The sequence below is a fragment of the Triturus cristatus genome, chromosome 2_1, assembly GCF_964204655.1.
Source record: "Triturus cristatus chromosome 2_1, aTriCri1.1, whole genome shotgun sequence".
Classification (NCBI taxonomy): Eukaryota; Metazoa; Chordata; class Amphibia; order Caudata; family Salamandridae; genus Triturus; species Triturus cristatus.
Window position 1 is genome coordinate 4495115 of NC_140581.1, and position 21162 is coordinate 4516276.

Genomic DNA, 21162 nt, shown 5'->3' on the forward strand with positions numbered 1-21162 from the left:
CCTAGTAAATGGTACCCTAGGTACCCAGGGCCTTGTGACCAGGGAAGGCCTCTAAGGGCTGCAGCACTCATTGTGCCACCCTCAGAGGCCCTGTACCCTTACACACACACACTGCCCTTGCAGGCTGAGTGTCTGGGTGCAGGACAAAACAGAGTCGACATGGCACACATCACTGTGTACCATGCCCATCACCTACACTGCCAAGGCATATGTCAGCCACCCCTCTAGCTGGGTGCATTACGCCTATGGTGTGGGCACAGGAGCAGGAGCCCTGTGCCCCTACAGTACCCGGGTCCATTCCAGGGCACTGTAAGTGCAGTGCTGTCATTTAAGAATACATGGTGCTGAGAGCTTGTCAAACACGAGCTCCACAGCACCATATTGGCAACACTGAAGACTGGGAAGTTTGGTATCAAACTTCTCAGCACATTGAACCCACACTGATGCCAGTGTAGGATTTAATGTACTAAGCACCCCAGAGGGCATCTTAGAAGATGCCCCCTTACAGCTAACTTACAATCCACGTCTGCTCTGAGGCTGCCCAGGCTGCCACACAGCAGACACGTTGCTGGACCCCTGGGTGGGAGAGCCCCTGCTCTCCCGGACCTGCAACAATGCACATCCTGGGTGAGGTGAGAAATCTCCTCCCCCAGGATGAGCAAAGGGAAGCTTCAAAGGCATGCCGCCATTTGGAGTTTCCCCAGGCCACTGCAACCCCCCACTCTGGCGGGAAGCTTGGCCGGAAACCCCATACAAGGACAGGGGATGTGCCAGCCTGCCCACCCCACCCCTCAGGTGGGGGAGGCGAGGTGAAGCACATCTCCGGGCTCTCGCCATCTTGAAGATGGGAGGCCCTACCCTATCAGGATTAGGCTACTGCCCCCCTCCCACAGGAGAGAGGCAGGATAGGGGGTGTACCCACCCCAGGACAAGGACCCATTGGTCCCTGGCCTTCACCTACCTGTAACGCCCCTAAATCTAGTATTTAGGGGCCCCCTGAACCTTCCTTCCTTAGATTCCAGATAGAAAACGACAAGAAGAGCAAGAAGAACAAAGACCTGCCCTGCAGCTGCTAAAAAGAGAAGAAGACACCAACTGCTTTGGCCCCAGCCCTACCGGCCTGTCGACTCTCGAACCTGCACCAGCGCGGCATCCCTCGTGGCCAGCAACCTCACCAACCCCGGAGGACCTGGCTACCTTTTAGCTCTAAGCCCCTGGGACTCCCACGAGTAGAGGCTCTACTCAAGAAACCTATTTGCTATCCCTGGCACCAGCCCGGGACCGCGGACCCAACACACTCTGCACCAGCCAAGCCTGGCCAGTGCCGGAGTGGACAAAGACCCAGAGGACGACCCCACGGCGACTGTGACCCAGAGTCCGGCACCCAAGGACCCCCCTCGACATCCCGGAAGAAGCCTGCAGCCTCAGAACCAAGTGCCACCCCAGCCGCGATCAACCAGAGGGTAAGATTCCCGACGTCAAAAGGCACCCCTGCACCCGGCGCCCTGCGACCCCCTGTGCCCAATCCCGGGGTACCCACCTAACCTACAACTACCCAACTTACCTCTCGAAGTGGTGGTGGCACCTGAAACATCCTCGTCCCCGAGCCTGCAACCTCTTTCCAAACCGGAACATTCCCATTGATTTCCATTGAGCGCCCTAAGGCTCAAAAGCACCCTGCACCCAGCCGCCCGAGTGGCCCTGGCAGTGCCCTCTCTACACTAACCTACTTCCCCACTTGCCCTGAGTAAGTGACCAGGAGCCCAGCTCCCACAGCCGCGTGGCTTGCCAGACAGCAGCCACCAACCAAGGCCCCCCTATCCCTCATAGGATAACAGTGGCCCAACTCTCTCTGCACCCGGCCGTCCTGAAACCGCTGAGGGTGAACCAACTGTACCTACCTGACACTGGGGGACCCCTGAGTCCATGGCCGGAATTTCAACACTACCAGTTGAGTACTTACCCTTAAACCGCTAACTTCATTTTCCTCATATGGTAACATTGACTGGCTTTTTCTTCAAAAATCTTTTAAGTGTGAACTTTTCAAAACTGCAAAAATTCACCAAAAATCAGCCAAGTGACAAAAACGAATTTACTCACCTGCTCCTAGGTGAGCTCCCAGTGCTGGATCTTGGTGCCCAGCCCTGACTCTGAAAAGTGTTCACAACTATACTTACCTCTAACTCATTTTTCTCCCATAGGAAACCATTGTCTGCTTTTCTGTGAAATTTCTTCTAAGTGTCTACTTTTGCAAATTTGAAATATTCTTTTAAAATCGTACCATTTCTGCAAACGAAATTACTTACCTGCTTTTGATAAGGACCCCAGTCCTGGGTCTAGGCACCCAGTCCTGGATTACTAAAGTAACGATAAAGTACTCTACCTGCAATTTGAATTTCTTGCCATAGAGATCCATTGAATGTTTTCTGTGAAATATTTTCTAAGTGCTAACTTTTGAAATAGCTAAATATTATTTAAAAATCATTACAGTTATTAAGTCGACTTTCATCACTTGATTCTGAATACTGACCCCAGGCTGGTTCTAGGAGCCAGACCTGGAATTCCAAAAGTAATCTGAAAAGTAATTTATTACAAATAACCTGAATTTACCATTGAGCTCAATGCATTGTTATGTTTAGGAAATAGGATTGTTTATTGCAACCAACTGTGACTGTTTACACAAATTTATTGCTTAAACAAAAGTATTTATATTCAACCTCTCATTCTGAGAAAGTATATTTTTACCCCCTTTGTGGTTCTAAAAATAAAACAAGCATATATTTTATATATACAAATCATTGGCCTAGAGTTCAGTTATTGAGTGTGTGAAACCATTTGCTGACTGAGTGTGTACAATAAATGCTTTACACTGTCCTCTGGTACTGCCTTACTGCTCGACCAAGCTACCACTTTTGAGAGTAAGGTCATACCTAACTTTGACCTCTATCAGCCTCTGGGGGACTGTGGACTCTGTACACCCTGTACCTATTAGGGAACAGTATATACAGAGCCACTTTCTCACATTGGTGGATCAGCGGTGGGATACAAACTTGCATTTGTTGGACTACTTGGTTACCATCTGATCACACGACAGAACTCTTAAAAATTGCCTTTAGAATTCTGATTGGTTTTTCCAAAATTACTAAAAGTCTTGCTAGGGCCTTGCTTAAGTCCCATTAGAATTTTAGAAAAATAAAAGTCACTATAGTCAGGGTAGAGGGTTAGAACTGTCAGGTTAGAATGTCTCAAACAAACCCAGCTATTAGTGATAATAATAACATGGACCTGGTGGAGGAGCTCGACCTCACACCTTACTTACACTTGTCTTTCAAGGAATTGAGGTCCTTATGTAAACTCAAAAATTTACAAATGGGTCAGCATCCAACCAAACAAGGGCTCCAGGAGCTCCTGGCTGAGTATGCTAAAGACCACCCATCTGAACATGGTGATGGCCAGTCAGATGAGGAAAGGGAAACAGGGGAGGAGGACAGCAACCTCCCCATACTATTCCCTAGGGAGGAGATGGCACCCATACCCTCCAACTCAAGACATAGCATCTGGGCACCTAGAGACCACACAGGTGGCTCTGGTCCCAGAGACAACACTGGGGGACCCCCCAGTGAAGAGGACAGCCTTGTGAGGCTGGCCAAAAGAATAGATCTAGAGTCCAGGCTCCTGGCTCTAGAAAAGGAAAGGAGAGAGATGGGTTTAGCACCCATCAATGGTGGCAGCAATAATAAAAACAAGGATAGGGAGGAAACTTCTGACCTTAAAATCCCCAAAGGGATTGTCCCTAAATTTGAGGAAGGTGATGATATCACCAAATGGTTCACAGCCTTTGAGAGGGCTTGTGATATCAGGAAAGTAAAGAAACCTCTCTGGGGGGCACTCCTGTGGGAACTGTTCTCTGGTAACTGCAGGGACAGGCTTCTGACTCTCTCTGGGCCAGAAGCAGGATCCTATGACCTCATGAAGAAAGCTCTGATTGAGGGATTTGGATTCACCACTGAGGAGTATAGAATTAGATTCAGGGGGGCTCACAAAACCCAGACCCAGTCCTGGATTGATTTTGTAGATTTCTCAGTGAAGACACTGGATGGTTGGCTAGCTGGACATGGTGTGCAGGATTTTACTGGGTTGTACAATTTATTCATGAAGGAACATATTTTGAGTAACTGCACAAATGAAAAGTTGCATCAGCATTTGGTAGACCTAGGTCTAATTTCTCCCCAAGAATTGGGAAAGAAGGCAGACCACTGGGTCAAGACTAGGGTGACCAAGACAACCACTGGGGGTGACCAAAAGAAGGTGGTCACAAAACCTCCCCAGGGGAAAGGTGGTGAGAATCCCCAAGATAAAAAGTCTGAGTCTTCCAAAGGGCCCCAAAAACCTGTTCAGGTGGGTGGGACCCAAACTACTCACTATGTGCCCCAACCATATAGGGGGAAGAACTTTGATCCCTTAAAGGCCTGGTGTAATACCTATAAGAAGCAGGGACACCTAACTGTATCTTGCCCCCAAAACAAAGCCCCTAAGGCACCCAGTACAGCCACTCCTGGGGCAGCAAGTATACAAATGGGATCAGAGGTGTACCCTGAGCAAATCTGGGAACACACTGAAGCAAGTTTAGTCTCCTTGGGAGAAGTGGAGTTTGCCACTGTGGCTGTTTGGCCCCCCAACTTAAAGAAATACTTACAGTACCCCTGGGTAAATGGAACTAGGGTAGAAGCTCTGAGGGATACAGGTGCCAGTGTCACTATGGTGAAAGACACACTGGTTTCCCCTGAGCAATACTTGATTGGGAAGTCTTACCCAGTCACCAACGCTGACAGTGTCACCACTAGTCATCCCATGGCCATGGTAACATTAGGCTGGGGGGGGTTACTGGCCTGAAACAGGTAGTGGTCTCTCCAAAGTTGCCGGCTGCATGCCTGCTTGGAAATGATCTGGAAACCTCAGCCTGGGCTGAAGTTGAGTTAAAGGCCCATGCAGCCATGCTGGGCATCCCTGAATTGGTGTGTGTGCAAACCAGAGCACAGAGCAAGAGGAAGGGTGAAAAAGTAGGTTTGGAGCCTGGAATAATGGCCCAACCAACCAAGAGGAAGGGCAAGGAGACTGGGGGACCAGCTTCTGTACAGCCAAACACTCAGAACCCCTCTCCCCCTGGAGAGGATGTAGATACCCCTGAGGGAACTGAGTCCATGGAGCTTGACCCTTACCAGGTTGAACTCTTGGGCCCAGGGGGACCCTCCAGGGAAGAGCTGTGCCAGGGCCAGCGAGACTGTCCCACTCTTGAAAGCCTGAGACAACAAGCTGCTTCAGAAGCCAGGGGAGATGTCAGTGGTACCCACAGAGCTTATTGGGAAGAGGGATTACTGTATGCTGAGGCAAGAGACCCCACTCCTGGAGCCACCAGGAGGGTGGTAGTGCCACAGAAGTACAGGGAGTTCCTCCTAACTTTGGCTCATGACATCCCCCTAGCTGGACATCTGGGGCAATCCAAAACGTGGGAAAGGTTAGTGAGTCACTTTTACTGGCCCCAGATGCACCAAAAGGTGAAGGAGTTTGTCAGCTCCTGTGTTACCTGTCAGGCCAGTGGCAAGACAGGTGGCCACCCAAAGGCCCCCCTCATTCCACTACCAGTGGTGGGGGTCCCCTTTGAAAGGGTAGGTGTGGACATTGTGGGTCCACTTGAACCTCCCACAGCCTCAGGGAACAAATTCATTCTAGTAGTAGTGGATCATGCTACTAGGTACCCTGAAGCAATTCCACTTAGGACTACTACAGCTCCTGCAGTAGCCAAAGCCCTCCTGGGTGTCTTCACCAGGGTGGGTTTTCCTAAGGAGGTGGTTTCAGACAGAGGTTCCAACTTCATGTCTGCTTACCTAACACACATGTGGAAAGAGTGTGGAGTGCAGTACAAGTTTACTACACCCTACCACCCACAAACCAATGGCCTTGTTGAGAGGTTCAACAAGACATTGAAAGGTATGATCATGGGACTCCCTGAGAAACTCAAAAGGAGGTGGGATGTCCTGTTACCATGCTTGCTTTTCGCTTACAGGGAAGTGCCACAGAAGGGAGTAGGTTTCTCACCCTTTGAACTTCTGTTTGGTCATCCTGTAAGGGGACCACTATGTCTTGTAAAAGAGGGCTGGGAGAGGCCTCTTCAGGAACCCAAACAAGACATAGTGGACTATGTGCTTGGCCTAAGGTCCAGAATGGCTGAGTATATGGAAAAGGCATCCAAGAACCTTGAGGCCAGCCAGGAGCTCCAGAAGCACTGGTATGACCAAAAAGCTGCACTGGTTGAATTTCAACCAGGGCAACAGGTGTGGGTTTTGGAGCCAGTGGCACCAAGGGCTCTCCAAGACAAATGGAGTGGCCCTTACCCTATCCTAGAGAGAAAGAGTGAGGTCACCTATCTAGTTGACCTGGGCACTAGCAGGACACCCAAAAGGGTCATCCATGTGAACCGCCCTAAACTCTACAATGATAGGGCTGACATCACCATGCTGATGGTGACTGATGAAGAACAGGAAGCAGAGAGTGAGCCACTCCCTGACCTCCTATCCTACAGCCCAAAAGATGGGTCAGTAGATGGTGTGATTTTCTCAGACACCCTCTCTGCCCAACAGCAGACTGATTGCAAGCAAGTCTTGCAACAGTATGCTAGCCTCTTTTCCCTGACCCCTGGTCTGACAAGCTGGTGTACCCATGATGTGGACACTGGTGACAGTGCACCTGTCAAGAACAAAATCTATCGACAGTCAGATCAAGTCAAGGAAAGCATCAAAGCTGAGGTCAGCAAGATGCTGGAGTTAGGGGTCATTGAGCCTTCAGAGAGCCCCTGGGCTAGCCCAGTGGTTCTGGTCCCCAAACCTCATCAACAGGGTGAAAAGAGAGAGATGAGGTTCTGTGTGGACTATAGAGGGCTCAACTCTGTCACCAAGACAGATGCTCACCCTATCCCAAGAGCAGATGAACTGATAGACAAATTGGGGGCTGCCAAATTTCTCAGTACCTTTGACTTAACTGCAGGGTACTGGCAGATTGGCATGGCCCCAGGAGCAAAAGAAAAGACAGCATTCTCCACCCCTGATGGGCATTATCAGTTTACTGTGATGCCCTTTGGGTTAAAGAATGCCCCTGCCACCTTCCAGAGGTTGGTGAACCATGTCCTGGCTGGGTTGGAGTCCTTTAGTGCAGCTTATCTTGATGATATTGCTGTCTTTAGCTCCACCTGGCAGGATCACCTGATCCACCTTGGGAAGGTTTTAGAGGCTCTGCAGAGTGCAGGTCTCACTATCAAGGCATCCAAATGCCAGATAGGGCAGGGCACTGTGGTGTACTTGGGCCACCTTGTAGGTGGAGGCCAGGTACAGCCCTTACAACCCAAAATCCAGGCCATCGTGGACTGGATAGCTCCAACAACCCAGACCCAAGTCAGGGCATTCCTTGGCTTGACTGGGTACTACAGGAGGTTTGTGAAGGGGTATGGGTCCATTGTGACCCCCCTCACAGAACTCACCTCCAAGAAAATGCCCAAGAAAGTTAACTGGACAGTTAGTTGTCAAAAGGCTTTTGACACCCTAAAAGAAGCAATGTGCTCAGCACCAATTCTAAAAGCTCCAGATTATGCCAAGCAGTTCATAGTGCAGACTGATGCCTCTGAGCTAGGGATAGGAGCGGTCCTATCCCAGACCAATGATGAAGGCCAAGACCAACCTGTTGCTTTTATAAGCAGAAGACTACTCCCTAGAGAGCAGCGTTGGAGTGCCATTGAGAGGGAGGCCTTTGCTGTGGTTTGGTCCCTGAAGAAGCTGAGGCCATACTTGTTTGGCACTCACTTCCTAGTTCAAACTGACCACAGACCTCTCAGACGGCTAATGCAGATGAAAGGGGAAAATCCAAAACTACTGAGGTGGTCCATCTCCCTACAGGGAATGGACTTTGAAGTGGAACACAGACCAGGGACTGCCCATGCCAATGCAGATGGACTTTCCAGGTTCTTCCACTTAGACAATGAAGACTCCATAGGACAAGGTTAGTCTCATCACCTTTCGTTTGGGGGGGGGTTGTGTGAGAAAGTGCCATCTTTCTTGCATGGTATGCCCCCACTTTTTGCTAAATTGCTGAATGTACTTCGATTGAGTGTACCCTGGGTTCCTGCCAATCAGGTGCCCAGGGCCTATGTTCCTTCCTTAAACCACACAAACTCCAAATTGGCAAACCCTAGCCACATGTCAGCCCCTAGTAAATGGTACCCTAGGTACCCAGGGCCTTGTGACCAGGGAAGGCCTCTAAGGGCTGCAGCACTCATTGTGCCACCCTCAGAGGCCCTGTACCCTTACACACACACACTGCCCTTGCAGGCTGAGTGTCTGGGTGCAGGACAAAACAGAGTCGACATGGCACACATCACTGTGTACCATGCCCATCACCTACACTGCCAAGGCATATGTCAGCCACCCCTCTAGCTGGGTGCATTACGCCTATGGTGTGGGCACAGGAGCAGGAGCCCTGTGCCCCTACAGTACCCGGGTCCATTCCAGGGCACTGTAAGTGCAGTGCTGTCATTTAAGAATACATGGTGCTGAGAGCTTGTCAAACACGAGCTCCACAGCACCATATTGGCAACACTGAAGACTGGGAAGTTTGGTATCAAACTTCTCAGCACATTGAACCCACACTGATGCCAGTGTAGGATTTAATGTACTAAGCACCCCAGAGGGCATCTTAGAAGATGCCCCCTTACAGCTAACTTACAATCCACGTCTGCTCTGAGGCTGCCCAGGCTGCCACACAGCAGACACGTTGCTGGACCCCTGGGTGGGAGAGCCCCTGCTCTCCCGGACCTGCAACAATGCACATCCTGGGTGAGGTGAGAAATCTCCTCCCCCAGGATGAGCAAAGGGAAGCTTCAAAGGCATGCCGCCATTTGGAGTTTCCCCAGGCCACTGCAACCCCCCACTCTGGCGGGAAGCTTGGCCGGAAACCCCATACAAGGACAGGGGATGTGCCAGCCTGCCCACCCCACCCCTCAGGTGGGGGAGGCGAGGTGAAGCACATCTCCGTGCTCTCGCCATCTTGAAGATGGGAGGCCCTACCCTATCAGGATTAGGCTACTGCCCCCCTCCCACAGGAGAGAGGCAGGATAGGGGGTGTACCCACCCCAGGACAAGGACCCATTGGTCCCTGGCCTTCACCTACCTGTAACGCCCCTAAATCTAGTATTTAGGGGCCCCCTGAACCTTCCTTCCTTAGATTCCAGATAGAAAACGACAAGAAGAGCAAGAAGAACAAAGACCTGCCCTGCAGCTGCTAAAAAGAGAAGAAGACACCAACTGCTTTGGCCCCAGCCCTACCGGCCTGTCGACTCTCGAACCTGCACCAGCGCGGCATCCCTCGTGGCCAGCAACCTCACCAACCCCGGAGGACCTGGCTACCTTTTAGCTCTAAGCCCCTGGGACTCCCACGAGTAGAGGCTCTACTCAAGAAACCTATTTGCTATCCCTGGCACCAGCCCGGGACCGCGGACCCAACACACTCTGCACTAGCCAAGCCTGGCCAGTGCCGGAGTGGACAAAGACCCAGAGGATGACCCCACGGCGACTGTGACCCAGAGTCCGGCACCCAAGGACCCCCCTCGACATCCCGGAAGAAGCCTGCAGCCTCAGAACCAAGTGCCACCCCAGCCGCGATCAACCAGAGGGTAAGATTCCCGACGTCAAAAGGCACCCCTGCACCCGGCGCCCTGCGACCCCCTGTGCCCAATCCCGGGGTACCCACCTAACCTACAACTACCCAACTTACCTCTCGAAGTGGTGGTGGCACCTGAAACATCCTCGTCCCCGAGCCTGCAACCTCTTTCCAAACCGGAACATTCCCATTGATTTCCATTGAGCGCCCTAAGGCTCAAAAGCACCCTGCACCCAGCCGCCCGAGTGGCCCTGGCAGTGCCCTCTCTACACTAACCTACTTCCCCACTTGCCCTGAGTAAGTGACCAGGAGCCCAGCTCCCACAGCCGCGTGGCTTGCCAGACAGCAGCCACCAACCAAGGCCCCCCTATCCCTCATAGGATAACATTGGGCCCAACTCTCTCTGCACCCGGCCGTCCTGAAACCGCTGAGGGTGAACCAACTGTACCTACCTGACACTGGGGGACCCCTGAGTCCATGGCCGGAATTTCAACACTACCAGTTGAGTACTTACCCTTAAACCGCTAACTTCATTTTCCTCATAGGGTAACATTGACTGGCTTTTTCTTCAAAAATCTTCTAAGTGGGAACTTTTCAAAACTGCAAAAATTCACCAAAAATCAGCCAAGTGACAAAAACGAATTTACTCACCTGCTCCTAGGTGAGCTCCCAGTGCTGGATCTTGGTGCCCAGCCCTGACTCTGAAAAGTGTTCACAACTATACTTACCTCTAACTCATTTTTCTCCCATAGGAAACCATTGTCTGCTTTTCTGTGAAATTTCTTCTAAGTGTCTACTTTTGCAAATTTGAAATATTCTTTTAAAATCGTACCATTTCTGCAAACCAAATTACTTACCTGCTTTTGATAAGGACCCCAGTCCTGGGTCTAGGCACCCAGTCCTGGATTACTAAAGTAACGATAAAGTACTCTACCTGCAATTTGAATTTCTTGCCATAGAGATCCATTGAATGTTTTCTGTGAGATATTTTCTAAGTGCTAACTTTTGAAATAGCTAAATATTATTTAAAAATCATTAGTTATTAAGTCGACTTTCATCACTTGATTCTGAATACTGACCCCAGGCTGGTTCTAGGAGCCAGACCTGGAATTCCAAAAGTAATCTGAAAAGTAATTTATTACAAATAACCTGAATTTACCATTGAGCTCAATGCATTGTTATGTTTAGGAAATAGGATTGTTTATTGCAACCAACTGTGACTGTTTACACAAATTTATTGCTTAAACAAAAGTATTTATATTCAACCTCTCATTCTGAGAAAGTATATTTTTACCCCCTTTGTGGTTCTAAAAATAAAACAAGCATATATTTTATATATACAAATCATTGGCCTAGAGTTCAGTTATTGAGTGTGTGAAACCATTTGCTGACTGAGTGTGTACAATAAATGCTTTACACTGTCCTCTGGTACTGCCTTACTGCTCGACCAAGCTACCACTTTTGAGAGTAAGGTCATACCTAACTTTGACCTCTATCAGCCTCTGGGGGACTGTGGACTCTGTACACCCTGTACCTATTAGGGAACAGTATATACAGAGCCACTTTCTCACACTTCCCTAAAACTGCATTGAAGCCTAAACCCAATTGGCCTCTCTGGCCACATGTCAGCCCCTGGTAAGTGGTACCCGAGGTACCCAGGGCCTTGTGACCAGAGAAGGCCCCTAAGGACTACAGCACTTATTGTGCCACCCTTAGAGGCCCTGTGCCCGTCACACACACACTGCCCTTGCAGGCTGAGTTTCTGGGTGCAGAACAAAACAGTCGACATGGCACACATCCATTTGTGCCATGCCCACAAACCACTGCCCTGGCATACATCAGCCACCACTATAGCTGGGTGCCCTATGCCAGTGGTGAGGGTACGGGTGCATGAGCCCTGTACCTCTACAGTGCCAAAGTCCATTCCTGGGCCCTGTAAGTGCAGTGTTGCCATTAAGAGTATATGGTGCTGGGAGTTTGTCATTACGAACTCCCCCGCGCCATGATGGCTGCACTGAAGACTGAGAGGCTTGGTATCAAACTTCTCAGCATATTAGTCCACACTGATGCCAGTGTGGGATTTAATGTAAAATGCACAACAGAGGGCATCTTAGAAATGCCCCCTGAAACTCGACCAACTCCCAGTGACCTGACTGAGTAGCTGCGCAGGCTGCCACCACCAGACATGTTTCTGGACCCCTGGGTCGAGAGCTTGCTGCTCTTGGGGGCCTGAAACAATGCACATCCTGGGACGAAGTGCCAAACCTCCTCCCCCAGGATGGTCAGGGTTCACGAAGGAGAAGCTTCAAAGGCAGAGGTAAGTTGAGATGCTTTAGGTCGTAGGCACAACGTCGAACGAGCTTCCCAGGGGCTCCAGGAGCAGGGGAGCCTATGGATTCACACTGCAGGCGTCATTGTGGAGTCCAGGAGGGGTCAGCCATGCTGGACCTGGACTCGGGAGCCTTTTCTGGATTAGTGGGCTGCCTGGAAAACGGGCGTCCGGTGCAGAGTGGTCCAGGATTGTGGCTCCTGAGGTTACCAGAGAACTTTTGGTTGATTTCTTGTGGACAGAACCGCTGTCCTTGGGAGTTCTGGACTTCTTCGAATGCAGGCAGTCCTCCCAGGGGTTGTGGAGGTCGCTGAATGCAGGACAGGCATAGTTTCTTATTTTTGAGGACTGCAGGCAGGCCGGTAGGGCTGGGACCAAGTTAGTAGGCATCTTAAGTCTTCTGCACTGTCGTCGTTTTCATCCTTTTTCTTAGGTCAGCAGGAACATGTTTCAGGGCCTGGGGAAGCCACTTTAATACTACATTTAGGGGTGTTTTTAAGGGGGTTACAATGCAGGGCTAGTGGGCACTCTACCTGGGGTGTCTACACCCTCAATTATTCTACCTTCCTGTGGGAAGGAGTTAGTCCTAGCCCTGATTGGACAAGTCCCCCCCATCTTCGAGATGACAGGGACTGAAAGATACATGTCACCTCACCTGAGGGGGTGAAGGTGGAAGAGGTGGGCGCACTTCCTATTCTTCCTGGTTTTCCCACCCAAAGTTAGGGTGTAAACTGGGGGCTGCCATCTGCTGCTAACAGCAGAGGCTGGGGGGTCGCATTGCAAAGGTGGCAGGCCTTTGAAGTTTCCCCCTCGAGCACTGTGCTCATCCTGGGGGAGGAGGTGTAGGAAAGTGGGTTTCTGTTGCAGTAACCCCCCCCACTTTTTGCCAGACTACTGATGCACTTTTTCTTGATGTTCCCTGGGTCCCTGCCAATCAGGTTCCCAGGGCCTGTGTTCTTTTCCCAAACCTAACCCAATTGGCATCTCTGGCCACAGATCAGCCCCTGGTAAATGGTACCACAGGTACCCAGGGCACTGTGACCAGAGAAGGCCTCTGAGGGCTGTAGCACTTATTGTGCCACCCATAGAGGCCCTGCACCATTACACCCACACACACTGCCTTTGCAGGCTGTGTGTCTTGGTGCAGAACAAAGTGAAAAGTCGACATGGCACACATCCCTGTGTGCCATGCCTATAGAGCACTGCCCTGGCCTAGATCAGCCATCCCTCAAGCTGGGTGCACTCTGCCAATGGTTAGGGTACAGGTGCATGAGTCCTGTACCCCTGCAGTGCCCAAGTCCATTCTTGGGCTCTGTAAGTGCAGTGCTGCCATTAAGAGTATATGGTGCTGGGTTTTTGTAATTACGAACTCTACAGCACCATAATGGCTACACTAAAAACTGGGAAGTTTGGTATCAACACTGATGCCAGTGTGGGACTTAATGTAAAATGCACACAAAGGGCATCTCAGAGATGCCCCCTGAAAACTAACCCACCTCTAGTGACCTGACTGAGTGTCTGCTTAGGCTGCCACCACCAGACATGTTTCTGGACCCCTGGGTCGAGAGCCTGCTGCTCTCGGGGGCCTGAAACAATGCACATCCTGGGACGAGGTCCCAAACCTCCTCCCCAGGATGAGCAGGGTTCACAAAGAAGCTTCAAAGGCATGCCACTTTTGTGAGCCTCTCCAGGCCACTTGCTGCTTTCTGCAACTGGTCCCCACTGGTTCTGACCCCCACTTTGGGCGGGAGAATCAGTGGAAAAAACAAGTGAGGGAAAGAGGTGTGCCCACCTCTGACAACTCCACCCCTCAGGTGGGGGAGGCGAGGTGAAGCACAACCCGAGTCCCCGCCATCATCAGGATGGGGATGACCCAGCCAACCAGGGACAGGCTCCTGCCCCCATACCGCTGGATAGTGGCAGAATAGGGGGTGTACCCACCCCAGGGAAGGGGACCCATGGGTCCCTGCCCTTTACCTACCTGTAACGTCCCTAAATTTAGTATTTATGGGGCACCCTGAAACTTGCTTCTTCATATCCAGCCTGACAAGAAGAAGAAAAGAAGGACCGAACAGCCGTGCAGCAGCTAACAAGAGGAAGACACCCACTGACTTGGCCCCAGCCCTACTGGCCTGTCTCCCCTCGAACCTGAATCCTGGTGTGTCCTGCAGCCAGAAACCTCAAAAACCCTGGAGGACCTGCCTGCCTTAACTTCCAAGACTGCTTCTCCCGTGAACACCGGATTTGTTTAAACTGCAGCTTTTCACTCCGGCCGGATACCGCAAATCCGTCCCACTCTGCACCCGCCGAACCCGGCCCGAGCTCGAGTGGAAAAACACAATTAGGAAGTCCCCTTGGCGATCCTGACCCAAGATCTGGCGACCCCTGACCTGCCTTAAGCCTCCAGCTGACGCCTGCAGCCTAAATCCAGAAGGCCTCCCTGACCGCAACCCGGAGCTGGTAAAAAGATCCGACCCCAAAAGGCACCCCTGCACCCGACGCGCCATGGCCTTGTATGCCCAAACCGATGGTGCCTAACCAACTCTTAACTTCCCAACTTACCTCTCGAAGTGGTGGTGGCACTCAGGCTTGCATGCTGCAGTGGCAGTCTGCATGGCCTAGTTGAGGGGTCCCTCGGGGTCCCTCTTCAGTCACAATGCCCTTGGTACCCAGGGTACCATTTACTAGGGACTTACAGGGGGGTCTGAAGGGCCCATCATGAAATAGTTTTTAGGGAAGCAGCTCTGGCAGAGGGGCTCTGGTTGGCATGGATCCTGTGCACGACAGTCGAATACTATGTCAAAACCAGGCGACGTGTGGGGGCCGCACATGTCCAAAGAGGCACTTTTTACAATTCTGTAATGTTTTTACTTTTTGAACCCACTAATTAATGCAAGCTTCTCTTCTAGATCCATCGTTACTGAAGGAAAACCGGGTGAAGGTTACATCTACGCAGCTGAGGAAGCATATATCTTTCGGTAAGTCTCTCCTGGGATAGCGAGTGCAGGAACGAACGGTGGTTATTCATATTCTCTGCGTTACCTTGCCCTCTGTTGGGTACTACACAGAAATGTTTTAAAATAAGAATCCGCCTGTGCCATGGCTCAAGATTGTTTCTCCCTCCATGTGTTTTACTTGGTTCCTCAGCCTCCTTTGCATTATTACGATTATTAAGTCTCATCTACATAATCGCACTCACACCATATCAATTGTAGTAGAACCCCGGAGGCTACGTTTTAGGTATAAAAGAAAAGCACCTTCACTAGTTAGTGAGAGGAGACGCTTCCATGCTGACACAAGACACTGAGGTCCTGGCACACCGAAGCTTCAACAGGCAGTGGTCAGGCATCCCTTGTGGGGTGTCCAACTCGAGACCAAGACGGGGTGCTTTGTTCTCGCCCATCAGGTAATGGGGTTGGCTCTTTCATAGGGGATTCTTGGCTTTACACCTGCATACATGCTAGGTACTCTTGGGTACACTTAGGGTCCGCATAGTAGGAGTACGCTAGATTGTCAGGATTATTTGCCTGCATATATTCGCTGTTTAGCACCATGGTAGAATTCTACCTTCTATTTACTTGGTTGGTGCTTGTAATCTCTTACGTTAGCTTTTGTCTATTTATTATTGCAGCAAACAAGTTTTATACGAGAATGACGCTGGTTCAATAAATGCTTATTGAAACCGTCCCCATTGTTTATTGTGTGTATCTCTGAGACCAAGTGAGCATAAGTGACTGAGCTACAAGTAATGTACTGTTTCCACGATCCCTGAAGGGTCAAGGGTTGTCCTGTTCGATGGTTGCCAGAAACAATTTGCTCTTTGGTAAGGGGGACTCATAGTGGCACTGTGAGCTAGCTGGACTAAAGGCAAACATCCTTTGGGGGTGTCTGGAATCATGCTGGACACCAATCCCTTCATTTATGATGTCCAACAAAACTGCAGATCCTATGTAGATTTATAGGAACTACACACCACTGGAACCCTGCCACTAGGCGGGAGTACCTAGGCCCCAACTCCCTCTTACGTAGGACAGGTCCTCCGATCAGTCTAAGGCCCTTCCGTGCCCTGCCGCCTTGCCTTGAGGTCGCGTCTCTCTGCACTTTTCCTTCATGCCTGTCTATCCCTGTGCTTGGCCTTCTGTGCCTGTTGTCTGTGCCCTCTTTGTTGCGCTGTCTAGTCCTTTTGTCTTTTACCCCCATTTTTCTGACTGGTCTCTTATAGCCATATTGCCTTTTGAGCTTTGGTCTTTTTTTCTTGCTTTGCCCATTTTTGGTGTCTAGTGCCATCATGCCTATTTTGCCCATTTTGCTCTGCTATATCTTTGGGCCTGTAATTGTGCTCCCCTCTTTCCTCCTCCTTCCTCCTTACCTGCTTCTCCCGCTGCTTTCCCAACTCCCCCTTGCCCAGCACCATCAGACTCCTCCCCACCTAAGACCTCCTTAATGGTGACTGCTGCGCCGAAGGCATGTCAAATGCAAGCCTGTCGGCACCCGGACTGCGTCCTGCGCCACGGATCCTAGTCCATCCGAATGACACTGCTACAACTCAGCCGACTTGCTAGCTCTCAACACTGAAAACCGCCATGACCGCTGCCCCAGTGCTGCACCGTATTGCAAAGTAGGTGCTTTCTCATGTGGTCACTGCTGCTTTTCCTGCCTTCTCCCTCCACACACCTCCCACCTCACCCCATATCACCTGCATGCTCCTTAACATCAGCTCTCTCTGCAAGCATGACAGAGATCTGGGATCTCACCTAACACTCACTCCCCAGACATCCTCTTCCTCACAGAGACCTGGCTCAGCCAGTCTTTCACCCCCGCCATCCCCCCCCCCCCCCCTTGGATTCAAGATCCAGTCGCGACAAGCTACACAACCCGGGATGAGGCTTCACAGTCCTCTACAAGGATACAGTCATCTGCACTACCACTACCTCTTCAGATGAACCAACCGCGCTCAATGAACACCTGCACTTCCTACTACAGATCAGCCACTCCATGACCATCTCCGTCGCCCTCGCTAACGACTGCCAGGACCGCACACAACCTTCAGCAGCCTCCTCGCCATCAGTATCAATGACTGCCTCCCACCTGCACTTTCTTAACACAGATCAGCCACTACATGACCATCTCCGGCGCCCTCTCTAACGACTGCCAGGACCACACACAACCTTCAGCAGCTCCCTCGCCATCAGCATCAACGACTTCTTCCTACTCGGTGACCTCAACATTCATCTCGATGACCCTAAGGACCACAATTTTACTGACCTCCTAGAAGGCCTCGATATCGGCTTCGCACAGCTTGTGCATACATCGTTGGGCACACACACCACCCAATCTTCACGTCCGCAACAAGATCACTTTGAGCCATCTCTCCCTGCTTACATGAACAGACCACTCCATGGTACACTTCTAAATCAGTGAAGCCCACCAAACCTAAACCGACCATCAAACTCAGCCGCAATATAACAAAGGCAGATTGGCCCCATGTCCTCCGATCCAACCAACCCACACTGGCGACCCTCAGAAAGACCTACACACCTTTGACAACTTGATACCAAAAGCATCAACAATGTGGCCCAAATGAAAGAAATCAGACGCACAAGAACTCATGCTCAAGCATGCTGTTGCACCAAGTACCTCAGACTCCCAACACCACTGCAAGAAGCTCGAAAGAAGATGGAGGACCAGCCGAGACAACACCTCCAGAGACCCCTACAAATCCACCCTCAGAAGGTACAAGGCACAGCTCAAAGAAGCCAGCAAAGCCGCCCTCGTGATCAAACTTAAAACCTGCTCCAACACCGACAAAGAGCTCTTCAACATCGCCAATGAATTTACCAACCTGATGTCTGCCACCAACACCATCATCCCCTCGAAAATCCTCTGCGACAACCTTTCCGACTTCTTTCACAACAAAATCTGCAAGATTTATTTAAACCTCGCACCCCAACCTACCATAGAGGACATCATGACGCAACCTCCCACCACCACCAGGAACACCCACCTCCTAACTATCTAAAGCCCCTCCCCACAGATGACACCATCCAAATCACGCAGTGCAAGCTTCATTGGCCATCTGAGGGAGGCTGTGCCTTCCACAGCACTAGCACTGACTCGAAACTGTATGCCGCTGCAGTTGTAAAGACTTCCTGCGTTTGGTAACGGTAGTTTAATGGAGGGCGGTGTCTTTATCCGTAAGCAGACTGGGCTTTTAACTGTTTTAGATGCTACCTGCTGCCAAACATCCCCACTTCAAATTAAACCCTTGACCCCCCTGAAAGTTGATGCAAAGATGTGATGGCAATTGTTATTCGATCCTGTTTTTGTAAGCTGAGTGTCTTGCTTGCAGTGAAACTACTCCAGCCTCGGCGGCAAAGCTGCTCCTCCAACTGGTCTTTTTAAAAACCTCTGGGCACAAACTGTTCCAAGTGATGGGAGTAGCACTGCTCCTAAAGTACTGAGCTAACTGTGACTGTTGCGTATTATTTTTTTGTATTTTTTCTATATTTCCCACAGCACTGAAGGAAACAGATGTTTATTTGCAACGTATACAAAGCAGTAAAAATGACCTCAAGCCTCCGCCTTATACACACATAAAGGTACGGTGTTCTCAAGACCCGGGTCTGTTTGATACTGAATTGTAGTTAACATATGTGGATCCCTGATGTTTACTGCGATGCGTCTGCCTGATGTTTACTGCGATGCGTCTGCCTGATGTTTACTGCGATGCTTCTGCCCGATGTTTACTGCGATGCTTCTGCCTGATGCATCTTGCTGATGTTTACTGCGATGCTTCTGCCTGATGCATCTTGCTGATGTTTACTGCAATGCGTCTGGCTAATGTTTGCTGCGATGCATCTGGCTGATGTTTACTGCGATGCTTCTGCCTGATGTTTACTGCGATGCTTCTGCCTGATGCGTCTGGCTGATGTTTACTGCGATGCGTCTGGCTAATGTTTACTGCGATGCGTCTGGCTAATGTTTACTGCGATGCATCTGGCTGATGTTTACTGCGATGCTTCTGCCTGATGTTTACTGCGATGCTTCTGCCTGATGCGTCTAGCTGATGTTTACTGTGATGCGTCTAGCTGATGTTTACTGTGATGTGTCTGCCTGTAAATAAACTAGCCATTCCCAAGAGCCTCCATAACATCTACAGGCGGTTCATAGCGGTGTGAGGGCAACAAGCTACATATGTGTTGTCGGGCCACTTTTCAGATCACCAACAACCCTTTGCTGCTGGTGTCTTGGGTCTGTGAACAGTGTCCTGTATTGTGGTTGAATTTACATAGCACTTCTTGTCCCTGACTAGTCACGGAACACATGTATAGACAAGTAGCCCCCTACTTTGTGGTCGTGGTTAGATGGTTAGATGGAAGAGAATGTATGTGTGCACAGGCACGTGTCTTTCTACTGTGGCCTATGTGAGTCGTTTGTTGACGTTATGGGAGTTGTGATTGTAACATGGTTGTGGTGCGGTATGTTCACGTTTACTGAAGTGAATGAGTGTGATTTGCTTCTTATTCTTGTTAGGTGCTTGTGTATGACAGCAGAGAAGCTTGTGAATGCAGTGTTGTGCTGTCTTGTATTTGGCATCGGCCGTTCACATATCACTAATTATATATCTCTGCCTTTGAGTGCAGCAAAGCAGAGTGAGAGATAGCTGTGCATGTTATTGTGCAAATTACTGAATGTTTTGTTCTCGTTTTGGGTGAGTCTGTTCCTGAGTTATGCCCAACATCTTCTAGTCATGGCTGCTAATTGTAGATGCTCATTATATGTACTTGTAAGACGCATTCTCCCGGTAGAGTCTTTTGGTGCTGAAACAGCTTTGTAAATCAGCTCAATGTGGGGTCATCTGACAAAGTACCAAACGTGTACTGCTTTCCTCCACTCCAACTCTCCAGTATTTCTTCTGTTCACAAAGAAAGAGCTTTTTTTTAAAGAAGGGATTCCAATGATAGGTGTGTTCTTGCACGGATGGTAGTCAGCTGAGGTGCAAGTGAACAGATCACTGGGTTCTCTTCTGTGAACGCCGTAACTTCGCTCGGATGAAGGCTGGAGCATTGCTGAAGATGTCCCAGTGGGTTATTCAGTCTTGAAAGCTAAGCATTGGGCGGTGGGAAGCAAAAGATGTGGTCCTGTAGACCGAGATGGAGTAGTTTGCAAAAAAATACAGAACCCAGCGGCATGAAGTCTTTGGGGCAGCAACACTAGGCCCCTATATCTTGCTTGTTGGCGTAGCCTACATGAGAGCGGACAAGAGGAGCCTGCAGCGCCCGTGGGAAACCTACGTATAGAAAGACTTGCTGTGGAATCTGCATGGGATGGGTCAGACGTCTCTGATCACTTCCAGGTTTTTCACTCCCATAAACGTCACTGGTGGTTCCTGGAGCCAGGTGGTTGTGTACTAGTAGTTACTGCATTCTCCACATGCTTGAAACTCTTTTGGATGCGTTAAGTTGAAGTTGTGTTATCCTTATTCATTGGTGGACAGCTCAGAGGCAGTGGTCTTGGCCTGAGAAGTCTAGTTCAATCAGACTTTCCAGTTTTAAGAGCAGAGTGTCTTCAAAGAGTGTTGGGTGAAGGTCCTGATTAGCTCGGTAGTAGGTGATAAAGACTCATGACATGATTGTGATTTGAAGTACATCAGTGTTGATGCTGAAAGATGGTGATTTGAGAAAAGGGATGATGCAGAATCTGTCCGAGGGGTGGGAGGAGAGCCACTTAATAACGCTAAGTTTTTCTAGACTGCCTAGAAGACAGTGGTGGTAGACTTCTGTAGGAAGCTGGCTCTTTATGTGCTGTATCAACAAGTTGATATACCGTGTAGAGAGTCCAGGAGTCCCCTCATGAGTGGACAGGGTCTTGCTATGCAATCCCAAAGTGCTCTGTTGGGGGTAGTGTGGTCGAGCAGTCTTCGGCTTAACACAGACGACTGCAAGACATTTACAAAATACAGACAATGATGGAAAAATGACACACACTTCTCAAGAAGGCGATCCACAACAATTTATAAAAATGGCAAGTACTTTTATATATGTTTAGACATCAGAGAACAATTGTCAGGGGAGTACATTTTTAAATATTCGTTTCACTTTAAAAAGCGGACATAGTGCAATTTCTGAGTT

The 21162-nt window shown here is 50.0% G+C and overlaps 1 protein-coding gene across 2 annotated transcripts in view; it reads left to right on the forward strand.

Moving 5' to 3' along the window:
• LOC146863589 (histone-lysine N-methyltransferase NSD2-like) overlaps positions 1-21162 on the forward strand; it is a 325818-nt gene that overhangs the window by 175937 nt on the left and 128719 nt on the right. For both annotated transcript variants that reach the window (XM_085627584.1, XM_085627580.1), the window contains 2 exons: positions 14941-15009; positions 18548-18630. In XM_085627584.1, coding sequence (XP_085483710.1) covers positions 14941-15009; positions 18548-18630 — 152 coding nt within the window. The remainder of the gene's footprint in view (positions 1-14940; positions 15010-18547; positions 18631-21162) is intronic.